The sequence below is a fragment of the Carassius carassius genome, chromosome 6 (genome assembly GCF_963082965.1).
Source record: "Carassius carassius chromosome 6, fCarCar2.1, whole genome shotgun sequence".
Lineage (NCBI taxonomy): Eukaryota > Metazoa > Chordata > Actinopteri > Cypriniformes > Cyprinidae > Carassius > Carassius carassius.
In genome coordinates, this window is record NC_081760.1 from 22,164,097 (window position 1) to 22,190,523 (window position 26,427).

The 26,427-nt window shown below is 43.1% G+C and overlaps 1 protein-coding gene across 1 annotated transcript in view; it reads right to left on the minus strand.

Moving 5' to 3' along the window:
- LOC132142496 (E3 ubiquitin-protein ligase MARCHF4) overlaps positions 1–19,372 on the minus strand; it is a 46,880-nt gene extending 27,508 nt beyond the window's left edge. Inside the window, exon 1 of the mRNA XM_059552408.1 lies at positions 18,724–19,372. Coding sequence (XP_059408391.1) covers positions 18,724–19,176 — 453 coding nt within the window. The 5' untranslated portion in view covers positions 19,177–19,372. The remainder of the gene's footprint in view (positions 1–18,723) is intronic.
- Positions 19,373–26,427: the final 7,055 nt, after the last annotated feature.

Below are 26,427 nucleotides of genomic sequence, written 5' to 3' on the forward strand. Positions count from 1 at the left end.
AAAAAATTACAAACACAGCTTTTCACTTCACAAGACATGAATTGATAAACTGGAGTTGTGTGCATTACTTGTGGACTAGTGTGACGTTTTTATCAGTTGTTTGGACTCTCATTCTGATGGCACCCATTCACTGCAGAGGATCCATTGTTCAGTAAATGATGCGATGCTATATTTCTTTAAATCTGTTCTCATGAAGAAAAAAAAACTCATCAACATCTTGGATGGCCTCAGGATGAGTTCATTTTTGGCTGAACTATTATTTTAACAATTTACAATGAAAGTTTTAAAATAGAACAATTCCTCTGAAAATGTTTGATCCTTTGCAAGTTTTTTGACCCCTGCAAGAAACTTTTTGAAGAGAACAGGTGTTTAAGGTCATATCAGTATGTCTGCTGTTATTTATTAAAACCAGACTGTTTTTCAGTCTAGACTTGGGCCAGACTATTCAAAGCTGGTGTTAATGTGAAGAGGATTTGATCAAAACATTTGTCTTTGTGTTCACCCAGACTGACCTTTATCACTGTTTTAAAGTACATTTTAAAGTCCATTCTGTTACAGAAACAAAAGACAACACAGCAGACATTTTCTGTACTTTAAGAGCTTTGAATAAACTTTCATTTATATAAAATATTGATTTGCTGATTAGATTTTTATCCTTCCTCACTATTTGATTATGTTATTTCCCTTTCAGTGGATTGCTCATAACTCATGATGTTTTTGTTTAACATTTGGATAACTAGCACTGACACAACACAAAAACAACTGGATAAGCCAAAGTCTATAAGGTAAACTGGCTGTTTTTCTGAAAATATTTTGTAGAGTTTGACAAAGTCACATACTCTTTGGCGTCATCTTGTGAAGGGTTATTTTCCTCCTGTTTAAAAGTTGATGAAACTATTTATTTTGCCATTCTTTATCTTCTTTATCTTGCATTTTCTCATTTGCCTGTAGCATTGCTCATTTGCTGCTTTCTGCAACCCACTAGTTGCAACACACTAGTGCTACACACTATTGCTCATCCACTGTTTGTACCAGTGGAATCTACTTGATTTATTTACTCCCTATGACAACTGATGCAAATTTGAGATGTGCATTTATTCTTAATCTCTAGTACAGGAACAAATTGGCTCGTAACACACACATGCGTTTCCACACATGCTCACACATTCACTCACACATCACCTCCCTGCTCATACTGTAGCACCTAGTGCAATTCAGTGTGGCAAATGATCCAGGTATCATTTGACAAGAAAAAGTGTAATTTTTCAGAAAGCAGGACTAGAGGCTAACTACCCTTTTACTCAGTGTACCATGCCATCATGTAGTTTTATCACAGTATCAGAAAAAACATGTATTTCTCACCTTTCAAAATCAAAATCATTCAGTATTAGTGGGGTTTCGTAAATGACTGATTTGAAATATCTAGAGTGTGGCCTCAAGAGAGTCCTTGGAAAATTTTAGTAAAGCTTTTATTTATAAAAAGAAAAAAGGCTGATGTTTATTGCATCCAGAAGAGAGAAAAATAAAAAATAAGATCTCTTTAAAATCTCGAATCGAATGGAGATCTCCTGCTTCTCAAACTAGTCCCCTGAGATAAAAACTCTAGCACTCTCACATGTATCTCCTTCAAAGCTTTGGAAAAGATCTCATCATCATCATACACTGTGCTCAGATTTTTCTCCTTAGCTATAGACACTGGATCTCTCACATTTAAATTAAATTAAAATTGTATGCGTTTAGCAGATGCTCCAAAGCAACTTACATTGCATTCAGGCTAACAATTTTCTCCTAATATGTGTTCCCTGGAATTCGAACCTCCAACCTTGTGCTTGCTAACCCAATTGTCTACCACTTGAGCTACAGGAACATTTGTCTCTTTTGTCTCATTTGTCTCTCAACAATGTTACAAAGTGTGTAAATGTCAAATGTCTGATTATGAACTCAAACATTTCTACCATATAATATGTATTAATAATACAATTTGTCAATTAATAATCGAGATGAAGTCACAATTTATGTGCCTTTCAGTAAAGGAAAGCTCCAGGATTACTTTTTTCTGTAAATCAGTAACCATCATATAAACTATTCTGCACTATTACTATACTATTCACATGACTATTTCCAACAACAAATTGTGCCTAAGCACATAAACATTATCCTATAAAAAGTACATTATCCTTATTTCTTCATGATATCTATCTTAGGCTTAAACTCTGAATTTATCCCCCCTCCCCCCCCATATTTCAAGTACTTGACTTGGTGCACACTTTGCAAAGTTGAGATATTTTATAAAGCTTTAAAGGATACACATGTGAGGGATCCAGAGTCTCTAGCTAAGGAGAAAATGATGATCATAATTTAAATGAGACAAATGTGAGAGTGTTAGTGTTTTTGTCTCAGGAGACAAGTTTGAGAAGCAGGAGACGGGAACTAACATTAAACGGGTACTTCTAAAGCATTTATTAATCTTAATTAAGTTAATCTCAACATTTAATAATATACTTTTAAGATTAAAATATTTTATTGATACTATTACTCCTTTTTTGTTAGAAATGAGTCTTAAAATATAGATGCCTTTGCAGTTCACACAATACAAAATTGCAGCAACATACTACAGTAAGTTGTCAGTGCTGCCCTGCAACTTTGTTAATAAAATTGTTTCGGAGCTGAAAAGCTACATAACATTTCTCAAAGACAAGGGGGTAATGGCGATGTTCTTGAAGAAGTTAAACAATTAGAAGAGACACTGTTGCCAAACACTGTTGAGAGACACACAGACCCAAGTAATTCACACCCACTGGGTTTCCCTGGGTGTCCACTAGTGGGCTCACTTCCCCTTAGGCACTTCACAGGCACTACGATTCCCACTAGCCTTGTCCCTTCATCACAGTAATTGCACTCCTGCTAATTGCACCAGGTGCCTTCACTTAATTGTCATTAGTCTCCCTATATTTACCAGTCCTTTCCTGCTGTCTGTATGGAGTCCTTACCTTTCGTGATCCCAGTCTTCTCGTCCTCCGAGATTCCTCGTCTTCCTGTTCCCTTTCCTGTTCCTTCCCTGTTTGTTTTATTTTGGATTGTTTTGTGGTTTTGACCCGGCTTGTTGGATTATTCTTTGGATTACCCTAAATAAACATACCTGCATTTGGATCTCTCTCTCCCTGTGTCCTGTGTCTCCACTGGATCGCGATCGTCACAGAAGGACTCCATCATTAAAGATCCAGCGGTATGTCATTTGATGTTTCCCGTTCCCCAGCCAGTATGGTGGAGCGGAGAACTAAATATTTAAAATTAACCACCCTCCGCCAAGAGGGCAATGAGGTGGGTGCCATGGCACAGGTGATCTGGTCCCTGGCCGAGGGCATGGGATATAATGATGCGGCCCTAAAGGACTATTTTAATAGCGGGCTAGATGACCCGGTTCCTCAAAAGGAAATGGCTCATTTGGACACATTTGGGTTCTGGGAATTCGTGTGCTACTTGCAGCATCGGCTTCCGTGGGATGCCCCAGCCACTCCTGTCTCTTCCGGTGGGATGGCCGCCAGCCCAGCACCACTGCACAAGAGGTCTGCCAGCCCAGCGCCACTGCCCAAGATGGCCACCAGCCCAGTGCCACAGCACAAGGTGGTCGCCAGCCCAGCGCCACTGCCCAAGATGGCCGCCAGCCCAGTGCCACAGCACAAGGTGGTCGCCAGCCTAGCGCCACGATGCAAGATGGCCACCGGTCCAACGCCACTGCCCATGATGGCCGCCAGCCCAGCGCCACAGCACAAGATGGCCCCCAGTCCAGCACCACAGCACAAGATGGCCGCCAGCCCAGCGCCACTGCCCAGGATGGCCGTCAGCCCAGCGCCACAGCACAAGATGGCCGCTAGCCCAGCGCCAATGCCCAAGATGGCCACCGGTCCAGCGCCATGGCCCAAGATGGCCGTCACCAATGATCTAAATGAGCAGAGTCAGGTCACCAATGATCTTCATGAGCAGAGTCAAGTCAGCATTGATCTTCTGGAATCCAGTCTAAACACCATGGGATTACCAGAGTCTCTTCACGTCTCTGTGGAACTACCAGAGCCTCCCCACGTCTCTGCTGAACTAACAGAGCCTTTCCACGCCTCTGCGGAACTACCAGTGCCTCTCCACGTCTCTGCTGAACTACTAGAGCCTCTCCTCATCTCGGCTGAACTACCAGAGTCTCTCCTCGCCTCTGCGGAACTTCCAGAGCCTCGTCACGTCTCAGCCGAACTCTCTGAGCGCTCGACTGATCCTGTCGTGGCCACGGAGGCTACCCTTAACTTGTTCATGTTCTCTGTTTCAGACTTGCCTAACCAGACTTGCTCTCCTATATCATCGATCCCACTGTGGTGGTCTTCTGCTCCGCCCCGGTGGGCTTCTGTCTCGACCGCACGGATGTGTTGGTCTTCTGTGCCGCCCTGGTGGGCTTCGGTCTCGACCACACGGATGTGGTGGTCATCTGCTCCGCCCTGGTGGGCTTCTGTCTCGACCGCACGGATGTGGTGGTCTTCTGCGCCACCCTGGGGGGCTTCTGTCCCGACCGCACAGATGCGGTGGTCTTCTGCGCCGCCCTGGTGGGCTTCTGTCTCGACCGCACGGATGTGGTGGTCATCTGCGCCGCCCTGATGGGTTTCTGTTTCGACCGCACGGATGTGGTGGTCTTCTGCGCCACCCTGGTGGGCTTCTGTCTCAACCACATGGATGTGGTGGTCTTCTGCTCCACCCTTGTGGGCTTCACGTTAGGTCCTTCCTGTTTTGTGGTTGTTTTGTTTTTGTTCTTCTGTCTGTTTTCCACCTATGGACCTGGCCCTCCGTCCCTCCCCCTGATCCTCCGCCGGTCCACTTCCCTCCTGGGTTTCTTGTCTTTGTCTTTCTCTGTTTCCCTCTATGGACCTGCCCCCCCCTCCCCCTGATTCTCCGCCGGTCCACCTCCCTCCTGGGTTTCTTGTCTTTGTCTTTCTCTTTGTTTCCCTCTATGGACCTGGCCCTCCGTCCCTCCGCCTGATCCTCCGCTGGTCCACCTCCCTCCTGGACTCCTTGTTTTTGTCTCTGTTTCCCCATTTTACCTGGTTCTCTTGTCTCTGTTTCCCCATTTTACCTGGCCCTCCGTCCCTCCCCATGATCCTCCGCCGCTCCACCTCCCTCCTGGTCTCTTTGTGTCTTTGGTCTCTTTTGGGTTCGGGTGGAGCATCTGGCAGCTGCTCCGTGGAGGAGGGGGTAATGTCACGCTGTCTAGTCTCTGTTTCCCTGGGTGTCCACTAGTGGGCTCACTTCCCTTTAGGCACTTCACCGTAGGCACTACGATTCCCACTAGCCTTATCCCTTCATCACAGTAATTGCACTCCTGCTAATTGCACCAGGTGCCTTCACTTAATTGTCATTAGTCTCCCTATATTTACCAGTCCCTCCCTGTTGTCTGTATGGAGTCCTTACCTTTCGTGATCCCTTTCCTGTTCCTTCCCTGTTTGTTTTATTTTGGATTGTTTTCTGGTTTTGACCCGGCTTGTTGGATTATTTTTTGGATTACCCTAAATAAACATACCTGCATTTGGATCTCTCTCTCCCTGTGTCTTACTGGATCGCGATCGTCACAGTTTTAAGGACAAAAACCTGATAAATGTTTTGAAATATCTCATCTAAACAGTGTCTTGAGGTGTGGTAATAGTATAACCATATTATATGTATTTGGAAGTGAGTGACAAAGGGAACGCTTAATCGGTCAAACAGATATGCGATAATCTCAAAATGGTCATATGTAAAGTATATATGTCTATCACTATTCGGCATTAAAATCAAGATTTAAGATTAAAATCAAAAACATTTATCCTCTACAATAAAATAGTAGTTGTGTTTCCTCATCCTCTCCTTGTCAAGGTTCCACCTCTTACCTCCTCTCTGTCAGCCCTCACTATCTCTGACACATTGGCAATGTGTGAACATTTAAACTCCAACTTCTGTAATGTGTTTCTATCCATCCTGACAGTATCGGCACTCCTGCTATTGCTGCTACTGCCATTCATTTGCTTATGTGTTTTGAAGCTGTTTATACTTCCATTAAATTAATGAGACAAGCCTGTAGTGATAGATAGATATCTCACACAATCAGTACAACTGTCTACCTTCACGAAGAAGAGTCAAGTTTCCCGGTATTCTGAAGCACATATGTAACACACTTGAAGAAAGGGGTTAACAAGTGTGCGGATCGTCATTACTGTCAGTCATGCTAAACGTAATGCGCACAATGGTTAACCTTTTCTTTTCCAAGTCTACTTTAGGGTTATGTTCCTGGTGGCTGTCTCTTACTGGATACCCATCACAGCTGTAACAATACTACAAATACACATAAATCAATCTGTCAATATATTCTATATTTCCCCACATATATGTGTTCACATATGAATGTGAGAATCAGAGTAGGGATGTATCATATGCAACCAAAGTACACTTATCAAAGGTACAGTGGTCATCCATGCTGGTGTTGTCATTGAATTTACAGGTATGGGTGTGTGAGTGTGTCATTCCAGAAAAACATTACCATTATAAACATTTAAACAAAATTCATTGTTAAGTGCTTTAATATATTTATTATAAAATAATTATTGTTTAAAAACAAATAACTTTGGATGGTGTATATTCTAAAAATATTTTACAAGTAGGCTATATGTATATGCATTTTTTAATTACTGGTCTTTTGCCTTGTTATATAGGACAGTGGAGAGCTGAGAGAGAAGGGAGAGAGAGGGGAATGCGTTCGGGACATGACCCAGATCAGGCTTGATCTTGGGTCCCCATGAGCACAACAGTCACTTATACATCATGAGTGCCTTACACCTCTGCCTCAACAGTATATGTATCTTTAGATGTCTGTACAGCTAGCTGTAGAGATTCTGCTTAAAGGAATATTCTGGGCTCAGCTGACAGCATTTCTGGCATTTTCTTTACCACAAAACAATAATTTCAAGCTGCTCCCCTTTTTTTAAGCAAAAAGTGACATTATAGTGAAGCACTTACAATGGATGGCTACATTTTGGGAGGACTTAAAAGCAAAAAAATGTGAATCTTATAATCTTATAAAAGCACTTTATGATTGCTTCTGTTAAATTACTGTCATTGCAGATGCTGCATAGAAGACATTAGTGAAATCATGTTAACATGCATACTGTTTATGTCTTGTAACTGTGCTTATTCAGTCTTATTTACTTAACATTGTAAATGTTCCCTGTAAAACACACAAAAAAAGTAATGTAAAGAAAAGGAAGGCATTAACTTTGTTATAATCAACATTATGAAAAAAAGTGTTTATTGAAATGTACCTTTAACATTTATTTAAAATATATTAAAAACAAAATCATCATGGCATAATGACAAAATGTCAGCAGGCTTACCATTTAAACGTTTGGATTTGGTCTTTTTTATGTTTTTTAAATAAGTCTCTTCTATTTAACAAGAAAACAGTAATATTGTGTAATATTATTACAATTTAAATAACAGTTTTCTATGTGAATATATGTTAAAATGTCATTTATTCATGTAATGCAGCATTGAATTTTCAGCAGCCATTACTCCAATATGTTGATTTGCTGCTCAATAAATATTTCTTATTATTATCAGTGATGAAAACAGTTGTACTGCTTCACATTTTGTGGAAAAGACAGAACTTCTCATTTGCCAAATGCAGCTTCTGCTCTTCACCCATCTAGAGTCTGATCCCTAAGGTTTTGGCCATAAAAATTCCTTAGGACCTCCAGGATACAGTGGTAGTGGGTGAAACAAAGAGAGATTACAGAGATCCATCCAAATCCATTCATAACTATGTTTTCAAACCTTTCAAACTGATGCAACATATCTTATACTTATGCAGAGAAATAAGTATTCTCAGTGACAATGTTGTGTAGTGCAACATCTTACACAGACTCAGTTGTTAATGGACAAATAAAAGCATTTGTGACACTTCAATCTTTTTTCATCATGTTTGGACTTTATGCATTCGTAACATTGCCAAATGTATTCTGGTTGCGGTTTGGTAATTGAATATTTTATCTGTAAAACTTTAGTGACACTTTTCTAACTTTGGAAACAGCCAATCACACTTTGTTCCCCTACTCTGATGGAAACAGCCAATCACAGCATGGAAATGGAGAAGCGCCAAATTGAAATCTCATCATCATCAGAACGGAATTGATGTACCCTTCCAAAAGACACATCTTGTTCTGAGTCTCAGTCCTGTAAGGAGAGAGACATTACCAGATACATTCAAAGTTCTGAGTGTCCCGTCTAGAGAGACAATAGCAGACCACCAATGTCCTGAGCCTCCTGCAAGGAAAGAAATACTCTACATTCAGGGTATTCGTCCAGTGAGAAAACAAAAACTGCAGCACATCCTGAGTCTCCATCCAAGAGAGACAAAGCAGATTACATTAAAAATATATTTACTATCACTTTTAATTAATTTAATTTGTCCTTGCACAATAAAAGTATTAAATAAAAAAATCTTACTGACCCGAAACATTTGAATAGTAGTAACATTCTAAACATGAAAAGATATGTATGTGTTAAAGTCAAAGTCAACATAAGTAAAAAGGATTTCTCAACTTAAATTTGGTAATATAATGAGCATGCATTCACATTTATGGATAACAAATCAATAAAGCATCAGTGCATTCACATTAATCCACAACAAACTGCTGAAGTTTTTACAATGAAAAAGCTTGATTTTGCTTTGAAAGATTCAAGATACACTCTTCTGGTTATTGGCCCACTTATCCAATCACTGCCGTGTTTATATGTGTACTGTGTGTTCTGTGTAAAGGCCATCACTTCCTCTCTTTCTGAGAGGATTAGAGTTTCAGGTTGACAAACACAGTATGATTGTGTGTGTGTCATTTCATCCGTCATGAACAAACTTCAATTAACAGGATTACCATGTTAGGCCTTAATCTCAGCACGAGTCTCTGCTCTAAACAGATTACATTAGCTTTGGGGAAATCTGTGTCTTTGGTGCAGTTTAGTTCCACAGTTATGAAACCTGTATCAAATACGGACACTGCTATTCAGATTCACTCGACTCATCAGTGATCAAATATCTATACTGCAGGGCAATTAAAACTGAATGCGGATAATTCCCAGAGTAAAGGCCCTCTGATTTCATTTGAAATGCATTATCATGAGTCTAAGGTTACATTCACACTGCAGGGCTTAATGCTCAATTCCGATTTTTTGAAAAAATTCGATTTTTTTGCAAGGCCGTTCACATTTCCAATTAAATGCGATCTGTTGTGATCTCCTGTGTGAACGTGAAATGACCCAGAAGTGACCCGCATGCGCAGAAGAGTACTCAACGCTCAACGACGTCACTCGTTGTTTGCGGAAGTAGCTAACGTTAAACATGAATGTCAACAACAGTGTAGTCAACAGCGGAGCTCTTTTTGCAATATTAAAGTTATTTTCCCAACGGAGCCAGCACAATTACAATCTTCTCGTTTTAAGAAGAAAATTAAAAAGAAGGAGGAGAGCAAGGTTTTTGGCCATGGCGTTTTGTGGAGCAGTGTTAGCAACGTCGGTACAGAGAAACATGTGGGTGCGGAGTCGCAGCCAGGAGTGGTGGGATACTGATGTGAGTGGCTTCACTAATACATATTTCATTAGTTTATCTTCTCGTTCCCGCCTACTTCAACGCAGACGTATGACGTTTGTAGCGTATAAATGACGTACAGGTCGGATACATGTGGCCTGGGCGTTCAGACGGAGGTCGCATTTCAAAAGATCGGATACGTATTGGATTCAGGACCACATCCCACCCAAGTGGCCTGGGTCACATTTGAAAATATCGGATCTGTGTCGTTCAGACTGTCATGAAAAGATCAGGTACAGGTCGCATAGGGGCAAAAAAATCGGAATTGGGTCGTTTCAGCCTGCAGTGTGAACGTAGCCTAATACGAGGATGTGGAGATTTTGGAATTGAATGTACATCCATTTGTATGTATTTGTAAGAACTTCAGTCAGGTTTCAGGCCCCACCATAGCACAGAAACTGCACTTGTTAAAACTACAAATAACTTGCTTCTTGCGTCAGATCAAGGCTGCATCTCATTGCTAGTTTTACTTGATCTTAGTGCTGCGTTCAACACCATAGATCATGACATACTCATATATCAATTACAAAACTATACAGGTATTCAAGGGCAGGCTCTAAGATGGTTTAGATACTACCTGTCCGAACGCTACCATTTTGTTTATTTAAATAGGGAGTCATCTCATTTATCACCAGTAAAATATGGAGTGCCACAAGGATCCGTCCTAGGTCCCCTTCTATTTTCAATATACATGTTGACCCTTGGTATATTATTAGAAAATAAGGGATTAGTTCCCACTGTTATGCTGATGATACTCAGCTTTATATCTCAACGAGACTTGATGAAACTTCTAAATTATCTAAGATAACAGAGTGTGTTAAAAATGTAAAAGATTGGATGACCAATAATTTTCTCCTATTTAATTATGATAAGACAGAGATATTAATTATTGGACCAAAAAACAGTACACAGAATCTTGTAGACTACAGTTTGCAACTAGACGGATGTACTGTTACTTCCCCTACAGTCAAAAATCTGGGTGTTATTAAACAGCAACTTGTCTTTTGAAAACCATATTTCCCATGTTACAAAAACAGCATTCTTCAATCTTAGAACATTGCCAAGCTACGAAACATGTTACCTGTTTCTGATGCAGAAAAGCTAGTTCATGCATTCATGACCTCTAGACTGGAATATTGTAATGCACTTCTAGGTGGCTGTCCTGCATCTTCAATAAACAAGTTACAGGTAGTCCAAAATGCAGCACCTAGAGTACCAGGTCAAGAAAATATGATCATATTACCCCAATTTTACAGTCTCTGCACTGGCTACCTATTAAGTTCTGTATCAGTTACAAATTATTACTTACCTATAAGGCCCTAAATGGTTTAGCTCCTGCGTACCTAACTAGCCTCATACCACGTTACAATCCATCACGCTCCCTAAGGTCACAAAACGCTGGAATTTGAAGTCCACTAAAGGAGGTAGAGCTTTTTCACATTTGGCTCCTAAGCTCTGGAATAGCCTTCCTGATAATGTTCGGGGTTCAGACACACACTCTCTGTTTAAATCTAGATTAAAAACACATCTCTTTCGCCAAGCATTCGAATAATGCATCTCATAAATTGTGACTGCAGTTGTATCTGATCAAATGCGCATTCTTACTCTTTATCTTTGGTTAAACTAATTAATTTTACTTTGTTGGAACAGCAGCTACGTTAATTATGTCTCTATTTGTTTCTCTGTTTTGCCACGGAAGCTCCAGTCTGGATCCAGAACACCTGAGAAGAGATGATGCTGACCCCTCAGAGGACCCCAGATGATGCTAACCCTGAATCAACATACAGAACTAACTAATATTGTGATTGCATCATATAATAATTGCTGTTAATAATGTTCATCATCTGGTTGACTACATCTTGTATTATTTTTTTTTTTAATTCCTGTCATATGCACATAAACTGACAGTCACCACTTATAAGTTACAAATAAATATTGTAGAAACGTAATTTTCTGTAAATCTGCTTTGTAATGATTTGTATTGTTAAAAGCACTATATAAATAAACTTGAATTGAATTGAATTGAATCCATTTGCCGAATAAATACAGATTCACTTTCTACATTAATTATACATCATCACTGATGGTTTGCGTTTTTAATGATATTTTGTGCAGCAGAGATGTGTGATGGGAGATCAGAGTGCAACTCGTTAGAGAGGAAGAAGAGGCCAGTTTATCTAATTGTGGTATTAAAGCAGAACTATCAATAAAATCTGAATGGCTGATCCTTTATACATAACCCCTAACAGCCCTTGGCGTTGAGTGCAGCTTCAATTTATTGCACTGGATGTTAGGTCAGCGTTACACAGCAGCCGATTCACGGGAGCAGAAAGAAACAAGCCGTCAGTAAGAACCGAGCATGGTGTTTTATAATGAGAAGGATGCAATACCTATGCACGACTTTGTGAGTTAAAGAGGCACAAAGGGATAGAAAACAAGGAAAAGAGAAACAGTAAAAGAGACAGCAAGCCTAGGCCAGAGTGAGAGCAATGAAAGAGAGAATCCTTGTAAACAGCCTTGAGCGGTGATAAAATAAATCGTATTTCCTGTCATTAGCATTCTTGAAGGGTGGTGAAAAAGTGAGACAGCGAGAATAAAGGGAAGTGCAGTTCTCTTGCTTTTTGCATTGGACTATGTGTAATGTGCTTTCTAAAAGCATTCTGCAATGCAAATTTGAAGTGATTCTTTTTAACCAAGGTCATTTTCTATTAAACACACACACTGCCAGAGAAGGATTGTTGGTAGCTAGTAGAAGTGGCTGTAGTCAAGGATGGACTGGGACTCAAATACAGCCTGAGATGTTTACTGCCCCAAAACAACCCCAAATGTATTACATATTGCATGATTACAATGCAAACATGCCATTTGTATTACAATAGCCCCTTTCACACTGCACATCGGACCCGGCATATTGCTGGAACATTGCCGGGTCGCCTTCTGTGTGAAAGAAAACACGTCCCGGGATTGATTCCGGCATTGAACCCGTGTCGGGGACCTATTAACATTGCTGGATCACTGGCAGTGTGAAAGTGCAAAATCTAGCGACCCGGGAACAATTGGCAGTGTGAAAGGGGCTAATGTCCTCCAAAAGTTTGGAAACACCCAAGACCATGTAGGATTTTGGATTATATCCAGCCTGGGGCATTTCACAATATTTTACTATATTTGAATTGTAGCACTTTGTTTGCATTAGTGATGGGGATTTAAAGTGTATTTCAAAGTTACTCAACAGATTCTTCTCCAAAAACTCGAATTCCTTCAGAAACAAATCAAGGGGCTGTTTTTAATAGTGAGTCGTTGAATCATTAACTCAGTTAGGTCATTCAAAAACACTGATTCATTCATTAAGAAAGCAACAAAGATGTCGTACAGTAATTCTGCTCTGACTTTTAAAAAAAAATAGTTTTGCAGGCAAAGCATAAATATACAAAGCCCCACATGTGAAACAAAAAAATTATAAATAATTGGTCCCCCTGACTTATTAGTTTGTGGAATTTTGTCATTAAATTATTTCCCTTAATTAAACTGTTGCCATTGTAACAAATTCTTAATCTTGTAAAGGTGCATGTCTCACAGTAACCTTTACTGTCATTATTATGTAGGGCACAGCTTTAACGGAGTACAGTTGTAAATATTTAAATATTTCTCATGCAAGCTCAAACTGTCATCATCCTTGTGCACATACTGTATACATCAGCATTCTTTCTCTACATGGAAAATCTGAATGTTGCATTTTTTTTTTTTTTTTTGAAGCATGTACTCAGTCTAAACTAAATAAAAAAGAAAATCTTTAATAATAATTTAAAAAAAAATCAATGATTTACTACAAAAAATAAATAAATAAAAATAAATAAATAAATAATTTAAGGTGATACTTTCCAATACTCCACTTACCTGAACTGAATCTAGTTGATATTTCGGTCTATTGACTATATATTTATATATTTTGAATATTCAATTATAATTCAATTATAATTCAATTATAGCAACACGTGGCTTAAAGTCGAAACTTGCATGAAACTGGCATATTTCCAAATGCAAGGGCAAGACTTGATTTTATTCACTGGTGACTGATTGGATTGTGAAGAATATGTGTGCATGTACAAATGATTAATTTCCAATTAAGACCGCTAATATGCAACAAGAACCTTTTCATGGGAATGCCAGAACTTTTCTTCCTTTTTAATTATTGCATGTTTAAACTGGTTTCGACAGCTTACCCACAAGTCGACCGGCCCACTGAGAAAAGTCCTGGTGTTTCCTATTGGCCAGACTTCGCAATAGGTTTACTCTGGCACAAACATTGACTCTCATATTGGGGTGACACAAAGGCACAGCATGGCCACACTGTTCTACATTTACTGTTGTTTGTGCAATCAGTTCTTTAAAAGGAATTTGAGTCATGCTGACTATGTCAGTTTCAGCTATTTGTCACTTCTGTTTATTAACAACATATTCAAAATACTGTAAATTAATGCTTTTATATTTCTGGTAACACTGATGGGACCATGTTTCACGTGAATGACAGATCAATGTGGGTCACAGGGATTTTACGTTGTCAGCATTCTACAGCACCAAAGCACTGCACAGTAATTTTGAAAGAGAGAAGACAGAGAGAGAGCAAATGGAAAAGGAGGAAAGAATGTGAGAACATTTAGAAGAGGCTGGTATGGAAGACAAAAAGTTCTTTCTCACCTAACCAACCCCTCCACCACGTTTTATTCTACAAATACCCTTTAGATTTCTTTGGATTAGTAAACAACATAATAAATAGTGATATATATGATATAACTTTGGTCAAGTTAAAATAAGACCTGATTACTTTGGGCAAAATATGGCCAGAAATGTCACTTTATTGGTATTATCACAGGGCGTTTTGTTAATTTATATTTCTGTAGTGTCACACTTGGTAGTCACTTGGTTTGTTCAAATAATGTAGAGACCATAGGAGGTCCACAGCATTTTTCCTCAGTGGTTTGTGGGTGAGAGAGAACAAAAGGACAAGTGAAGAAAGAGAAAACTATTATTTTGTGTCCCAAGCATTTAATTGTCCTGCGTAGTTCTGTGTACACAAGAGAAAAGGATCCTTCTCGCCATCCCTGTGGTGTTTAGGGGAACAGGAGGCCTTCCTTATCTACTACTTGGGCTTCTGGAAGTGAAAGAAAAAGGGAGAGGCAGCTGGTGAAAGTCAAAGCATGCAGCTGAGAGGAGAGTGAGAAAGAGAGGGAGTGTGTGTCTGGATTTGAGACATATACATAACTCAGTCAGAGCGAAGAGAACCTCCTCAGTCCCATCTGCTCTCTGCACAGTTCTCATTACACTCACAGGCCCATCCATCAGCCCGCAGCCACACAACTCTGCCACAGCCCACATTAATGGAAAGAGGAAAGAGAAAGAGAATTGCATGGGGAAAGTGGACAGAGCCATAAACTCTCTAATACTAAAGATGCAAAACTATGATAGGGCAAATATATAACCGGTCGACAGAGGTGTCCATATGCCACTCATATAATGTTCTGCTTAATATTTGATCAATGTTTTTTGTTCAAACCCTTGACCTTTCAGTCATGTGGTGCATTCCATTAGAACAAATCACCTAGCTGTGGATAAATGCCACTGTCATAAAACCACTGGGGCAGAGTAACAGTTAGATTTATGGGACAGTTTTCACTTCAAGAACAGCAGCAATGATGTGGAATCTCACATGCAGTATCCAGACACATTTGCTAACAATATCAAGTGCAGGCACGTGCACACATAGACATCAAAGGCGGCTTTAGCACCTGCCCCTTTTCTTCCTTGAGAGAAAGTGCCCCCTTTTTAATTTTTTTAATTTGTATTTTATATTAATTAATATATATGCGTGTGTGTTACTGTATGCGCACAGTCGGGTCAGGAAATTCTGAGACTCTGATTTGCAGCAGAGAGAGAGAGCCACAGCAGAAGAAGTGAAGCCCTCCTTCCCTTTCCAGTTGTGCTTGCAAAGCTGTGGAGGTGAGTGGTGATGAACAAAAGACTAAGCTACCGTGCCTTAAATTTACAGCTTATCCAAATGACAAAAGGCAAGTATAGTTCCTTTGTCTTGCTAACATCCATGACTCATGAGAGCTGCCATATGAGCTAAAGTTTAGCAGGTTAGACCAGTGCACGTTCTTTCACTGCATGATTCGGTTTATTAAAATGCATTTAGAATGATCACAAAATTCAAGATATCAGGGCAGAAATGTGCATTTATATCATTCCATATACTTAATAGACGTTTTTTCCACCAAAAAGCAGCATGATTACAAATGTGATATTGATTTCATACAGCAGTTCAATAAACAAGAATTTAATATTAAGATACTTACATTTCATACAAAATACTGACTGCTTTTGTTCTATTCTGCCAATTTGCGTCTCTGAGCAACATGATGGTGTTTCGTTCCTGAATGAATCAACCGTTTAAATGATTTGGTGTAACTGCAATGACTCGATTTGGTTCAACTGCAATGACTCGCTTATTAACAGTACCTTGCTGCCACCTACTGGAAATTTTAATTTCACAGTTTTCTTTTTTTCTTTTTTCAAATAATTTCAAATATCAGTATTCAATGTTTTATATTTGAAATATCAAAACAGTATTAATGCATTTGTAACTGCAAGTTCAGGTAGATTTGTGTCCTGCATTAAGCAGTGTATAAATGCATCTGGGGCAAAGACGAAAAAGTGTTTAAGCATAAACAAAAAAGTGTAATACTGCTTTAATCTGTTGTAGCCCCCCCCCCCCCCCAAAAAAAATGCAAAATGTTTTCTGTTTTATTAAATTGCAATTTTGTTTTTGTTTTTCTGAGCAAAAAATAAATATCATACATTTTCCCCTAATTTACAGAAGACACCCAGTAAAATGTCATTCAGTGTAACAATCTTGTCAGGCATATTTACAACAAAAATCAATTTATGACATATTAAAAGACTAATTACTTTCACCCCAAATACTAATGAGTTGTAATTTTACATTTTTAACATTTGCCGCTATCCTAGGTTTTGCCCATTTGTCAGTAAGAATTTTTTACTAATTTAAAACACAATAAAATTTTGTATGCTCCATTATTCTTTTAGATATTTTAATATGTACACGTCAGAATAAGCATGTTGTTTGAATTTTTGCATAAATATTGTGTTACACTGAATGACAATGTAACATTATTTCAACCAAATTTTGACATTTTATTCTCCAAAAACTTATTTGAAACCTTAAAAGAAGACATTTTACTTACATTTAATGTGCTTTCTATGGACACAAAATCACTTTTGTACATTTCTTTTGATGCGGACATCTTAACGTCTTTGACCCATCTACATGCCCCTTTTAATGCAGCCTCTGTGTTTTCTCTGCATTGCAAAGATAAATTTTGTCAATACTGATTTCATTTGCTTGTAACAGCCCAAATTACTTATTAAGCGGTCGACCTAAAATATGATGCACATTTTTAGAAAAAAAAGGCCTTTATAAAGGTAAACCCATAAAAAGTGAAAAAAGGTATAAAAATAAAATAAAATAAAAATCTATTTAAATTTATAGGAAAACATTAATTTCTATCACTGCTGTGAACTGATCACCACACAGATTATGTAGAATATCAAATACTTTAAGAGTCAGCTGTCCACGGTAGTCCTTATGATACCAGCACAATAACACACTCAGCAAAATATCGTCTAATTATCGTTATCGATAAAATCCCTGAAAATATTGAAATTGTCAATATCGCACACCCCTAATATTTTTTATGTTTTATTTAGAAAAAAATTCAAATAAATATGAGAAGTCCCCTTTTCCCACTTGAGCCCCCGTCCCTCAAAATGTCTGAACATGTTCCTGATCAATTGTAAAGGAAAAAATGAAATATAAATCATTGCTAGAGCTGAATGCTTTTCTCAAAGCTCCACTTTTCCATTACTTTTGCAAACTGCCCCTTTGGTGATTATATTTATGAAGTCATATTGTTATTTATGATGTCAGATTTGACCTTTTTTCTTGTGTGGAAAAAAAATGTATATTAAAAATAATAATAATTGTGTGCTTTTTATCCATTCAATGAAAGTAAATGGGATCCAATGTTGTTTGGAGACCACTGACTTTTTTGATCGGACAAAAACAGTTATTTGAAATATTTTCTTTTTTGTTCTGCAGAAGAAAGGCAGTCATACAGATTCGAAAACATTACGAGATTTGGAACAGTATGGTTAAATAAGGATGAAATATTTGTTTTCAGGTGAACTATCCATTTAACTATTAACATTTTCAACAAAGTGACCACTGAGAAAGTATTCAAATGCATTTGTATTAGTTTTTGTCTACTGTTTTATCATATAAAATATTTTATGAGGTACTGTGCTTCAAAATGTGCTTGTGCTATTTTTTTGGCAAAATAAATGCTATTGACATTGACATTGCTATTGATATTACTGCAATTGAATTACTGTATACATTTTGAAAAGCACATATTTCAAAGTGAAATGTTACTTGAAAAGTGTGCTTGTGCTTTCTGTCTTTAAAAAAATTGAGTTCAAACATTTTTAAGTGTGACTTAAGCAATAGTTTAAATCAGTGCTATTTTGAATATCAATTGATTTTTATTTTTTATTTTTTACTTTTTGAAAAGTGCACTTCTTTCTTTAAGATACATGTCACTTGTTTTGATGATGTATCATGTAATACAATGACATACATATATTTTGGTTTAGGATTAAGTGTCCAAATACTTTTTGAGTCCATTGTATGTATAGAGACATTCAGGCAGTGTAATTGTAAATGTTCTTTTATATTAAAACTAAATCTTTGTTTTCATCCAATTCACGTGACACAATAATTGCAGTCATTCTTCTTCAGTTTTCAGAGTTTCAACTCGATTTTCTTCATTTCATTTAAAATTGTCTTAAAAGTGCAATGTACTTGCCACTGCAGGTTGCCACTTTGGCAGGCACTAGATATATTTCTTCACAGTCTAGTATGTTGTATATGGAGCAAATATGTGCAATAAACAATCGACATTAATACAGCAAGCCAAAAAAAGTGTAGCAGTATGTGGAGTCCCTACCTGCTCTGGGCCCTGAAAACAGATCCGACATAACGGAGTCCTGACTCCACTGTCCGTGCAGCTGTTCAGAGATAACCTCTCGTCCAGCTTCTCCTTAGAGCAATCCTCAGATGAGCTGCAACAGTCCAGAGTCCTCGGCGGATCCACTGCGCTATGAGTCCAGTCTCCGGGCCCTCGGGTGTCCAATCCCTCACCTGTTACCGGCTGGTAATGTCCGTTGGCTAAAGAGTGGCTCTCTGTGGCGCTGCTCGTCGCATTGCCCTCCGCGTTTAGTTCGTTCATGGGTGTGAAAGCAGGTGGCGATGCCGACGGTGGCGGTGGCCTGAGTAGGAAAACCTTCAGGTCACTGAACAAGACGCAAAAGCGGCCTTTCTGCTTGCCCTGGCGACGCAGCATCGGTCTGCGACTCAACAATCCCCAACACCATACAATGACACAGATAGCCAACAACATGTGCCCTTCTTATGAATAATGGAAAGGCGGTCTATGTTTTTAAACGGCCTATAATGCTAAGGCTATCTGTTACTGGACTCCAGCAGGTCACATAACAGAACTTACTGTTTGGTTTCTAACGAGGAAAAACACCTGTGCAGCCGCTTCAGTCCCGTGGGCCACACCGCTTTCTTCTCACCCTCACCGACCGTTTGGACATAGATGTCACAAGGTGACGATCTTTAGGGGCGGAACCAAAATTCGGGAAGTTTGGTTCCGCCCGGAAGTGTTTCCGCCCGGACCGGAAAAACAGAACACCGGAACTTCCGGTAGCGCCGTAAGAAGGAAAATCAGGGAATTCGATGCACCTGTGCCTAGTTAGGGACAGCGGTTGGTGATTGGAGGATACGCTGGACAAGGCAGTACTTAAGGCCAAGTTATTTTACAGTCTGGGAAGCTCTTTTTGGTGTGTGTGAAGCACTGGGTTGTGCCCGTCTTGGTACGCTGCTGGTAGCTGTCTAACTCTCTCTCTCCCTCAGGCTGGAATTGTATGATTGTGAAGACATCGCGAACCTTAAAGGTTGAGAAGTGAACAGATTATACGGCGAACTGAGACGACGTGAAAAAAGGGGATTGGAAGTGGCATTGATGTGAGTACTAAGAGCCAGTCGAAAGTGCCCTGTATATTGACCTGGCGTTGTGTAGATCTCTCCAGGAGGAGGAGGGCGGCCCTACCCCTAATATAGTGTGGTGGGAGAGCCGAAGGAATACTTATTGAAGTAGTCACAACGACGACATCACTAGCTAGGCCGCATATTCCATCGCCAGATCCGAACCAAGCGAAGTGAAGGAAGACGGGTGTCCTTTCCGTACACTGAGTGTGGGGGGTGAGTCTTCGTGCTGTGAAAACCTATAATTTTGACGTGGTGCTGTATATTGCTGTGGGCTGCTGTGTATTGCCGTGTGTCCTGTCAGATAAACCCCCGCCTTCACGCACTTCGGCGTGGGAGGACAAGGAGATTGCTGGTCCTAGCCTAGTTCAGTACAGTATATGTTGTGAGCGAGCTTCAGATCTCCGGAGATAGCACGGTACGCTGTGTCCAGCCCAGAGGTGAAAGCCATCCAAAGCAGAGTAACTGTGTTTTGTGTCCAAGTTGATACCTGTGGAGAGGAAAGGAAAGAGAGTGAGTAACACAAGGAGAAACAGAGGAAACCTGTACTTACAGTGCGCTGTGTTCAGCCCAGAGGTGAGAGCCATTCAAAGCAAACTAACGGTGCTATTGTGCCCAAGTTGATATCTGTGGAGAGAAAAGGAGAGAGAGGGAATAACACGAGGAGGAATAGAGCGAACCCTGTACTTACAGTACGCTGTGTCCAGCCCAGAGGTGAGAGCCATTTAAAGCAAACTAACTGTGCTATTGTGCCCAAGTTGATACCTGTGGAGAGAAAAGGAGAGAGAGGTGAATAACACGAGGAGGAATAGAGCGAACCCTGTACTTACAGTACGCTGTGTCCAGCCCAGAGGTGAGAGCCATTCAAAGCAAACTAACTGTGCTATTGTGCCCAAGTTGATACCTGTGGAGAGAAAAGGAGAGAGAGAGTGAATAACACGAGGAGGAATAGAGCGAACCCTGTACTTACAGTACGCTGTGTCCAGCCCAGAGGTGAGAGCCATTCAAAGCAAACTAACTGTGCTATTGTGCCCAAGTCGATACCTGTGGAGAGAAAAGGAGAGAGAGTGGGTAACACGAGGAGAGACTGAGGAAACCTGTACTTACGCCGCTGCCTGTGGAGAAAGAGAAAGCGAGTGAGCACCCAAGGAACGAACTGTGTGAACCAGTACTTACTGTGAGCTGTAATCAGCGAAGAGGTGAGAGCAGAACCAAGCTGAACTAACTGTGCCTGTGTGTCCCAGCCGTTGCCTGTGGAGAAAGAGAAAGCGAGTGAGCACCCAAGGAACGAACTGTGTGAACCAGTACTTACTGTGAGCTGTAATCAGCGAAGAGGTGAGAGCAAAACCAAGCTGAATTAACTGTGCCTGTGTGTCCCAGCCGTTGCCTGTGGAGAAAGAGAAAGAGCCCGTTGCCTGTGGAGGAAGAGAAAGAGAGTGAGCACCTCGAGAACGAACTGTGTGAACCAGTACTTACCGTGAGCTGTATTCAGCGAAGAGGAGGAAGAAGGAGGGCGCTACGGATACCTAAGACTCAGGCCGGGGCCCGAGTCTCACGCCCCGGATCCCCGTGGCCCCCTTGCTCCCTGACCTCTTCCCGGCCATAGCCCATCTGGAGGGCCGAGTCAGAGTTTAGTTTTAATTGCCCTTTCCCTATTCCCCAAGCTATTTTTAGATATTTAAATAAAGATTGTTTTATCACTTACTTGTTCTCGTGTTGTTTGGCCATTGGGTCGGGTTTGGGGACCTCCTCGAGGTGGAAGTTGAGAAGGGGTGTGGCTTAGTTAAAGCATAGCCAGCCCCTGGGTGTGACAGATTTGGCGTAGTCGGCAGGGTTTCCACCTCGAGTTGAGTAACCAAGGTCGTCCAATGACCGACAACGCGGGGCTTTCAGCCCAACCCCGTGCCATGCCCGTTTTTATGGGGAGCCCCTGGATTCAAAAATATGGGGGGACAGAATCCGAGGTACGATTGTCTGAATGGAAGGCTCAACTAGAGTACTTGGCCGACCTACAGGGCCTTAGTGCAGCCCAGCGGCTTCAGTTTGTGTTAAACTCCCTGGATGGAGAAGCGCGGCGAGAGGTGCATGCCGCCCCCGAAGCCGTTAGAGCCAACGCCCAAACCGTGTTCCAGTTCCTCACTGAACAGTATGGTGACCACACCCCCGTAGCTGCCCTTCGCTCCCAGTTCTTCAATTGTAAGCAGGGCCCCCGCCAACCGATTAGAGCTTTCGCCCTGAGGTTGCGAGAGCAATTCGCCCGACTACAGACCCGTCGGGACCACGGGTTGGGAGATGGAGAGACTCTATTGCGGGACCAGTTTCTTCTGGGGTTGAAGGAGGGTCCGGTGAGACAGAGCCTACGTATCCAGTTTCGAAGGGACCCGGGTCTTACGTTTGAAGATCTGAAGAAAGAGGCACTGGCCCTGGAAGGTGATGAGACTGAGGTGAGTGGTTCCCCAGTGTGTGCGGTTGTCAGTGAAGTAGCACCAGCACAACCCGGAGGCCCTGACTGGAAGCAAGCACTGAAGGCTGAACTTTTGAAAGATGTCCGCGATCAGATGTCTGAACTGTCTAAAGCCCTCGTAGGAGAATTGCGCCAAGGACGGGCGCGGGAGGAACCACGGCCGGCGCCCCGAGACCGAGTGTACTCAGAGGGAGGCCGAGAGCCGTTCAGGCGCCCGAACCACTTTAACCGGCCCCGTTTCGAATGGGACGAGCAAGGGCGACCCATCTGCAACCGCTGTGGCAAACCAGGTCACTATAGCCGTCAGTGTGGGCCCCGCAGGGCGTCAGAAGGGGGTTTTTAGGTCGGCCGGCCACTGTGGGTCGTGTGGCCGGGACCCCTCGAGAAGACCCTGGAAGAGGATATGGCTCTAGGAGCCAGATGATTGGGCGTAGCCCCGTGGCGAAGGTGAGAGTGTGCGGCAAGGAGATTCAATGCCTGGTAGACACAGGCTCCCAAGTGACGTTGTTTGCTGAGAGTTTATCCGAAGAAGTGTTTGGGAAACAAGGGGCACCAGGGGCGGAGGCCCCCTGGCTTACTCTGAAGGGCGCAAACGGCCTCGACATCCCATATATTGGCTACCGATTGACGGACCTAGAGGTTCACGGAGTGATGGTCCCCCAGAAAGGTGTGATTATCGTGCAAGACCATTGTCTGGGTGCACATCGAGCCCTGTTGGGCATGAATGTCCTCGCTGATTGCTGGGAAGAGCTATTTCGGGCTAGGCCCGTATCGAAGATACCACCTGCAGAGAGGCCCAAGTGGGAGTGGGTGGTAGCTGACTGTCGAAGGGTGCAAATGAGCCAAGTCCGCAGGGAACAGGAAGAGGTAGGAAGAGTGATGTGTCGTTTTGCTTTGTCTGTCCCCGCAAAAAGTGAGGCTGTTGTGTGGGCGCGAGTACCGCCCCGAAGAGCGGGCCCAGAAGAGTGGGTGCTGGTGGAGCCCCATGTGGATTGTCCACAAGTGGAAGTGGCACGAGGACTATCGACGGTCCGGCGGGGGAGAGTCCCCGTGAGGATACGGAATGTACATCCATACGCGGTGCAACTACATCGGCACCAACGATTAGCCCGTCTGACAACGGTTACATCCCACCAAGTAAGGGAAGAGAGGGATATTAGTTTTCGTCAGGTGTGCCCCACTGTCATCGAGGTGGCCCTGACACAAGTAGACACCCCATGGGGTGGTATGGAGAGGAGTGTGCCGAGCCACCTGGCGGGTGAGTCGTTACAAGGGGAGGATTTAGAGCAGGCACAGACACAGAAGTTACAGGCCCTCCTTCGGAGATGGCAGCATGTGTTCGCCACCCACGATGAAGACTACGGATGCACCCAGGTGGTACAACATCATATACCTACCGGGGATGCAGGGCCCAGCCGGGAGAGGTATCGCCCAATTCCGCCCACTTTGTATACCGAGGTACGTACACTCCTGCAAGGCATGCTGAAGCAAGGAGTTGTTAGGGAAAGCAGCAGCCCGTGGGCGGCCCCCATAGTGCTGGTGCAAAAGAAGACGGGGGCTTGGAGATTCTGCGTGGACTACCGTAAGCTGAACCTCGTGACTAAGAAAGACGCTTTCCCCTTGCCACGGATCGAAGATTCGCTTGCCAGCCTCACGCAGTCGGCATGGTACTCTACCCTAGATTTGGCCAGTGGCTACTGGCAGGTGCAGGTGGCCGAAGCAGACCGGGAGAAGACTGCCTTTACAACCCCGTTTGGACTATTTGAATGGGACCGGATGCCTTTCGGGCTCTGTAACGCTCCGGCCACCTTCCAGCGGCTGATGCAGCGGTGCTTGGGAGGTCAGTTAATGGAGTCAGTATTAGTTTACCTGGATGATGTGATTGTCTACTCCCCAGATTTTGATTCACACCTGAGGCACCTCGAGGAAGTCTTTCGGGCCATGGAGAAGTACGGATTGAAACTACGGCCCAATAAGTGTCACTTACTACGGAGAGAAGTCAACTTTCTGGGCCACGTGGTCAGTGCGGCTGGAGTGTCCGTAGATCCTGGAAAGGTATCGGCCGTGAAGGACTGGAAGGCCCCGAGGACAGTGAGGCAAGTGCGATCCTTTTTAGGATTTGTGGGATACTATAGGCGTTTCATAAAGGACTTTTCAAAAATTGCTAAACCCCTTAATCAGTTGCTGGTTGGCACAGGTCGTAACCGGGGCCGGGGGTCGCCCAACGTAGACTGGGATGCAAATTGTGAGTCGGCGTTCCAGACATTGAAGCAGGAGCTGCTACAGGCCCCTATCTTGGCATACGCAGATTTCACAAAACCATTCCTTTTGTATACAGATGCCAGCAATCTCGGGCTGGGAGCGGTGTTGGCTCAACGGCAGGACGGAGTTGAGAGGGTCATCGCGTACGCCAGCCGGAGCCTCCACCCAGCCGAGAGGAACGATGCGAACTATAGTTCTTTCAAATTGGAGCTGCTGGCGTTGAAGTGGGCCCTAAGTGAGAAATTTAAAGACTACCTCTGGGGTGCCAAGGTGACGATCATTACAGACAATAACCCATTAGTACACTTACAGACGGCGAAGCTGGGAGCCGTGGAGCAGCGGTGGGTGGCCCAACTGGCCAACTTTGACTATCAACTACAGTACCGACCAGGGCGTGAACACATGAACGCGGACGTCCTCTCAAGGCTGCCCGAAGCGGAAAGCCCCGGAGGGGCCAGCCCGGAGGAGGGCTATATGGTAGGAGCAGTAGAGGCACCAGGCAGCAGACAAGAGGCCGTGCCTGAGAACTGGGGATGGGATCCCCGTCGGTGGAGGGAGAGACAGGCCAGGGATCAAGATGTGCGGCTGGTAAGAGAATGGCTGGAACAGGGCCGACGGCTGACGCCAGCGGAGAGGTTAGCCCAGACGGATACTGGGAGGAGGCTGCTGGGGCAATGGGACAGGCTGGAGCTGAGAGATGGCGTTTTGTGCAGAAGGGTCAGTGACCCGAAGTTGGGCGAAGAAGTACGCCAGATCGTGGTACCCGCAGATGAGGTAACGGCTTTAGTTTCGGCATACCACAACCAGTTGGGGCATCAGGGACAGGAGAGGACCGTGTCCCTGCTTAGGAGATTCTTCTTTTGGCCCGGGCTAGAGGCATCGGTGCACGCCCTAATTCAAGCTTGCCCGAGATGCATATTGTTTAAGTCCAGACGGGAGGTCCGAGCGCCAATGGTACCCATCCATGCGAAGGCCCCCCTTCATATCATGGCTATGGACTTCTTGACACTGGGCCGACCACGAGATCGCTACCAGAACATCTTGGTAATAACGGATTTGTTCACAAAGTACGCTTGGGCTATCCCCACCCTCGACCAGACTGCAACCACCACCGCTACAGTTTTATGGCGGGCCGTCTTCCAGACGTTCGGATGCCCGGAGTTTCTGCACTCCGATCAAGGAGCCAACTTTGAGTCCAGGGTAATTAGAGAACTATGCCAGTTGTACGGTTGCACGAAAACTCACACCACTTCGTATCATCCTCAGGGGAACGGCGGCTGTGAGAGATTCAATCAGACCCTATTGGGGCTGCTGGGGACCTTGGACCAACAACGGCAGGACGATTGGGTGAGTGCCTTGCCAAACCTCCTACAGGCCTATAACAACAGTATACATAGTACTACGGGTTACGCTCCCACTTACCTGATGTTTGGCAGACACATACGAATGCCTACTGACCTGGTCCTAGGAGTGATAGCCGACCAAGAGGAAGCAAGTGTAACGGAGTGGGTGGGGCGCCATCACCAGCGCTTGCATTTCGCCTACGAGCAGGTGTCGAAAAGGATACAGACGGCAGGAGAGAAAAGTAAGCGGTTGTATGATCGGACTGCTAGAGAAGCCCCTCTACTGCCAGGAGAGAGGGTGTTGGTGAGAGATAATCGGCGGCAGGGGAAGGGGAAACTGAGTGACCGTTGGGAGGCCACCCCTTATGTAGTCTGCCGGCAGCAGAGGCCGGGGCAGCCGGTCTATACCATCCGGCCAGAAGGGAAGTCAGGCCCCGACCGTGTGGTGCACCGGAACATGATTCGCCCATGCCCTAACTACCCTGAAGCCGTGGAAGAAGTCCCCACGGAACCTGTACCAGCGGCCCCCTGG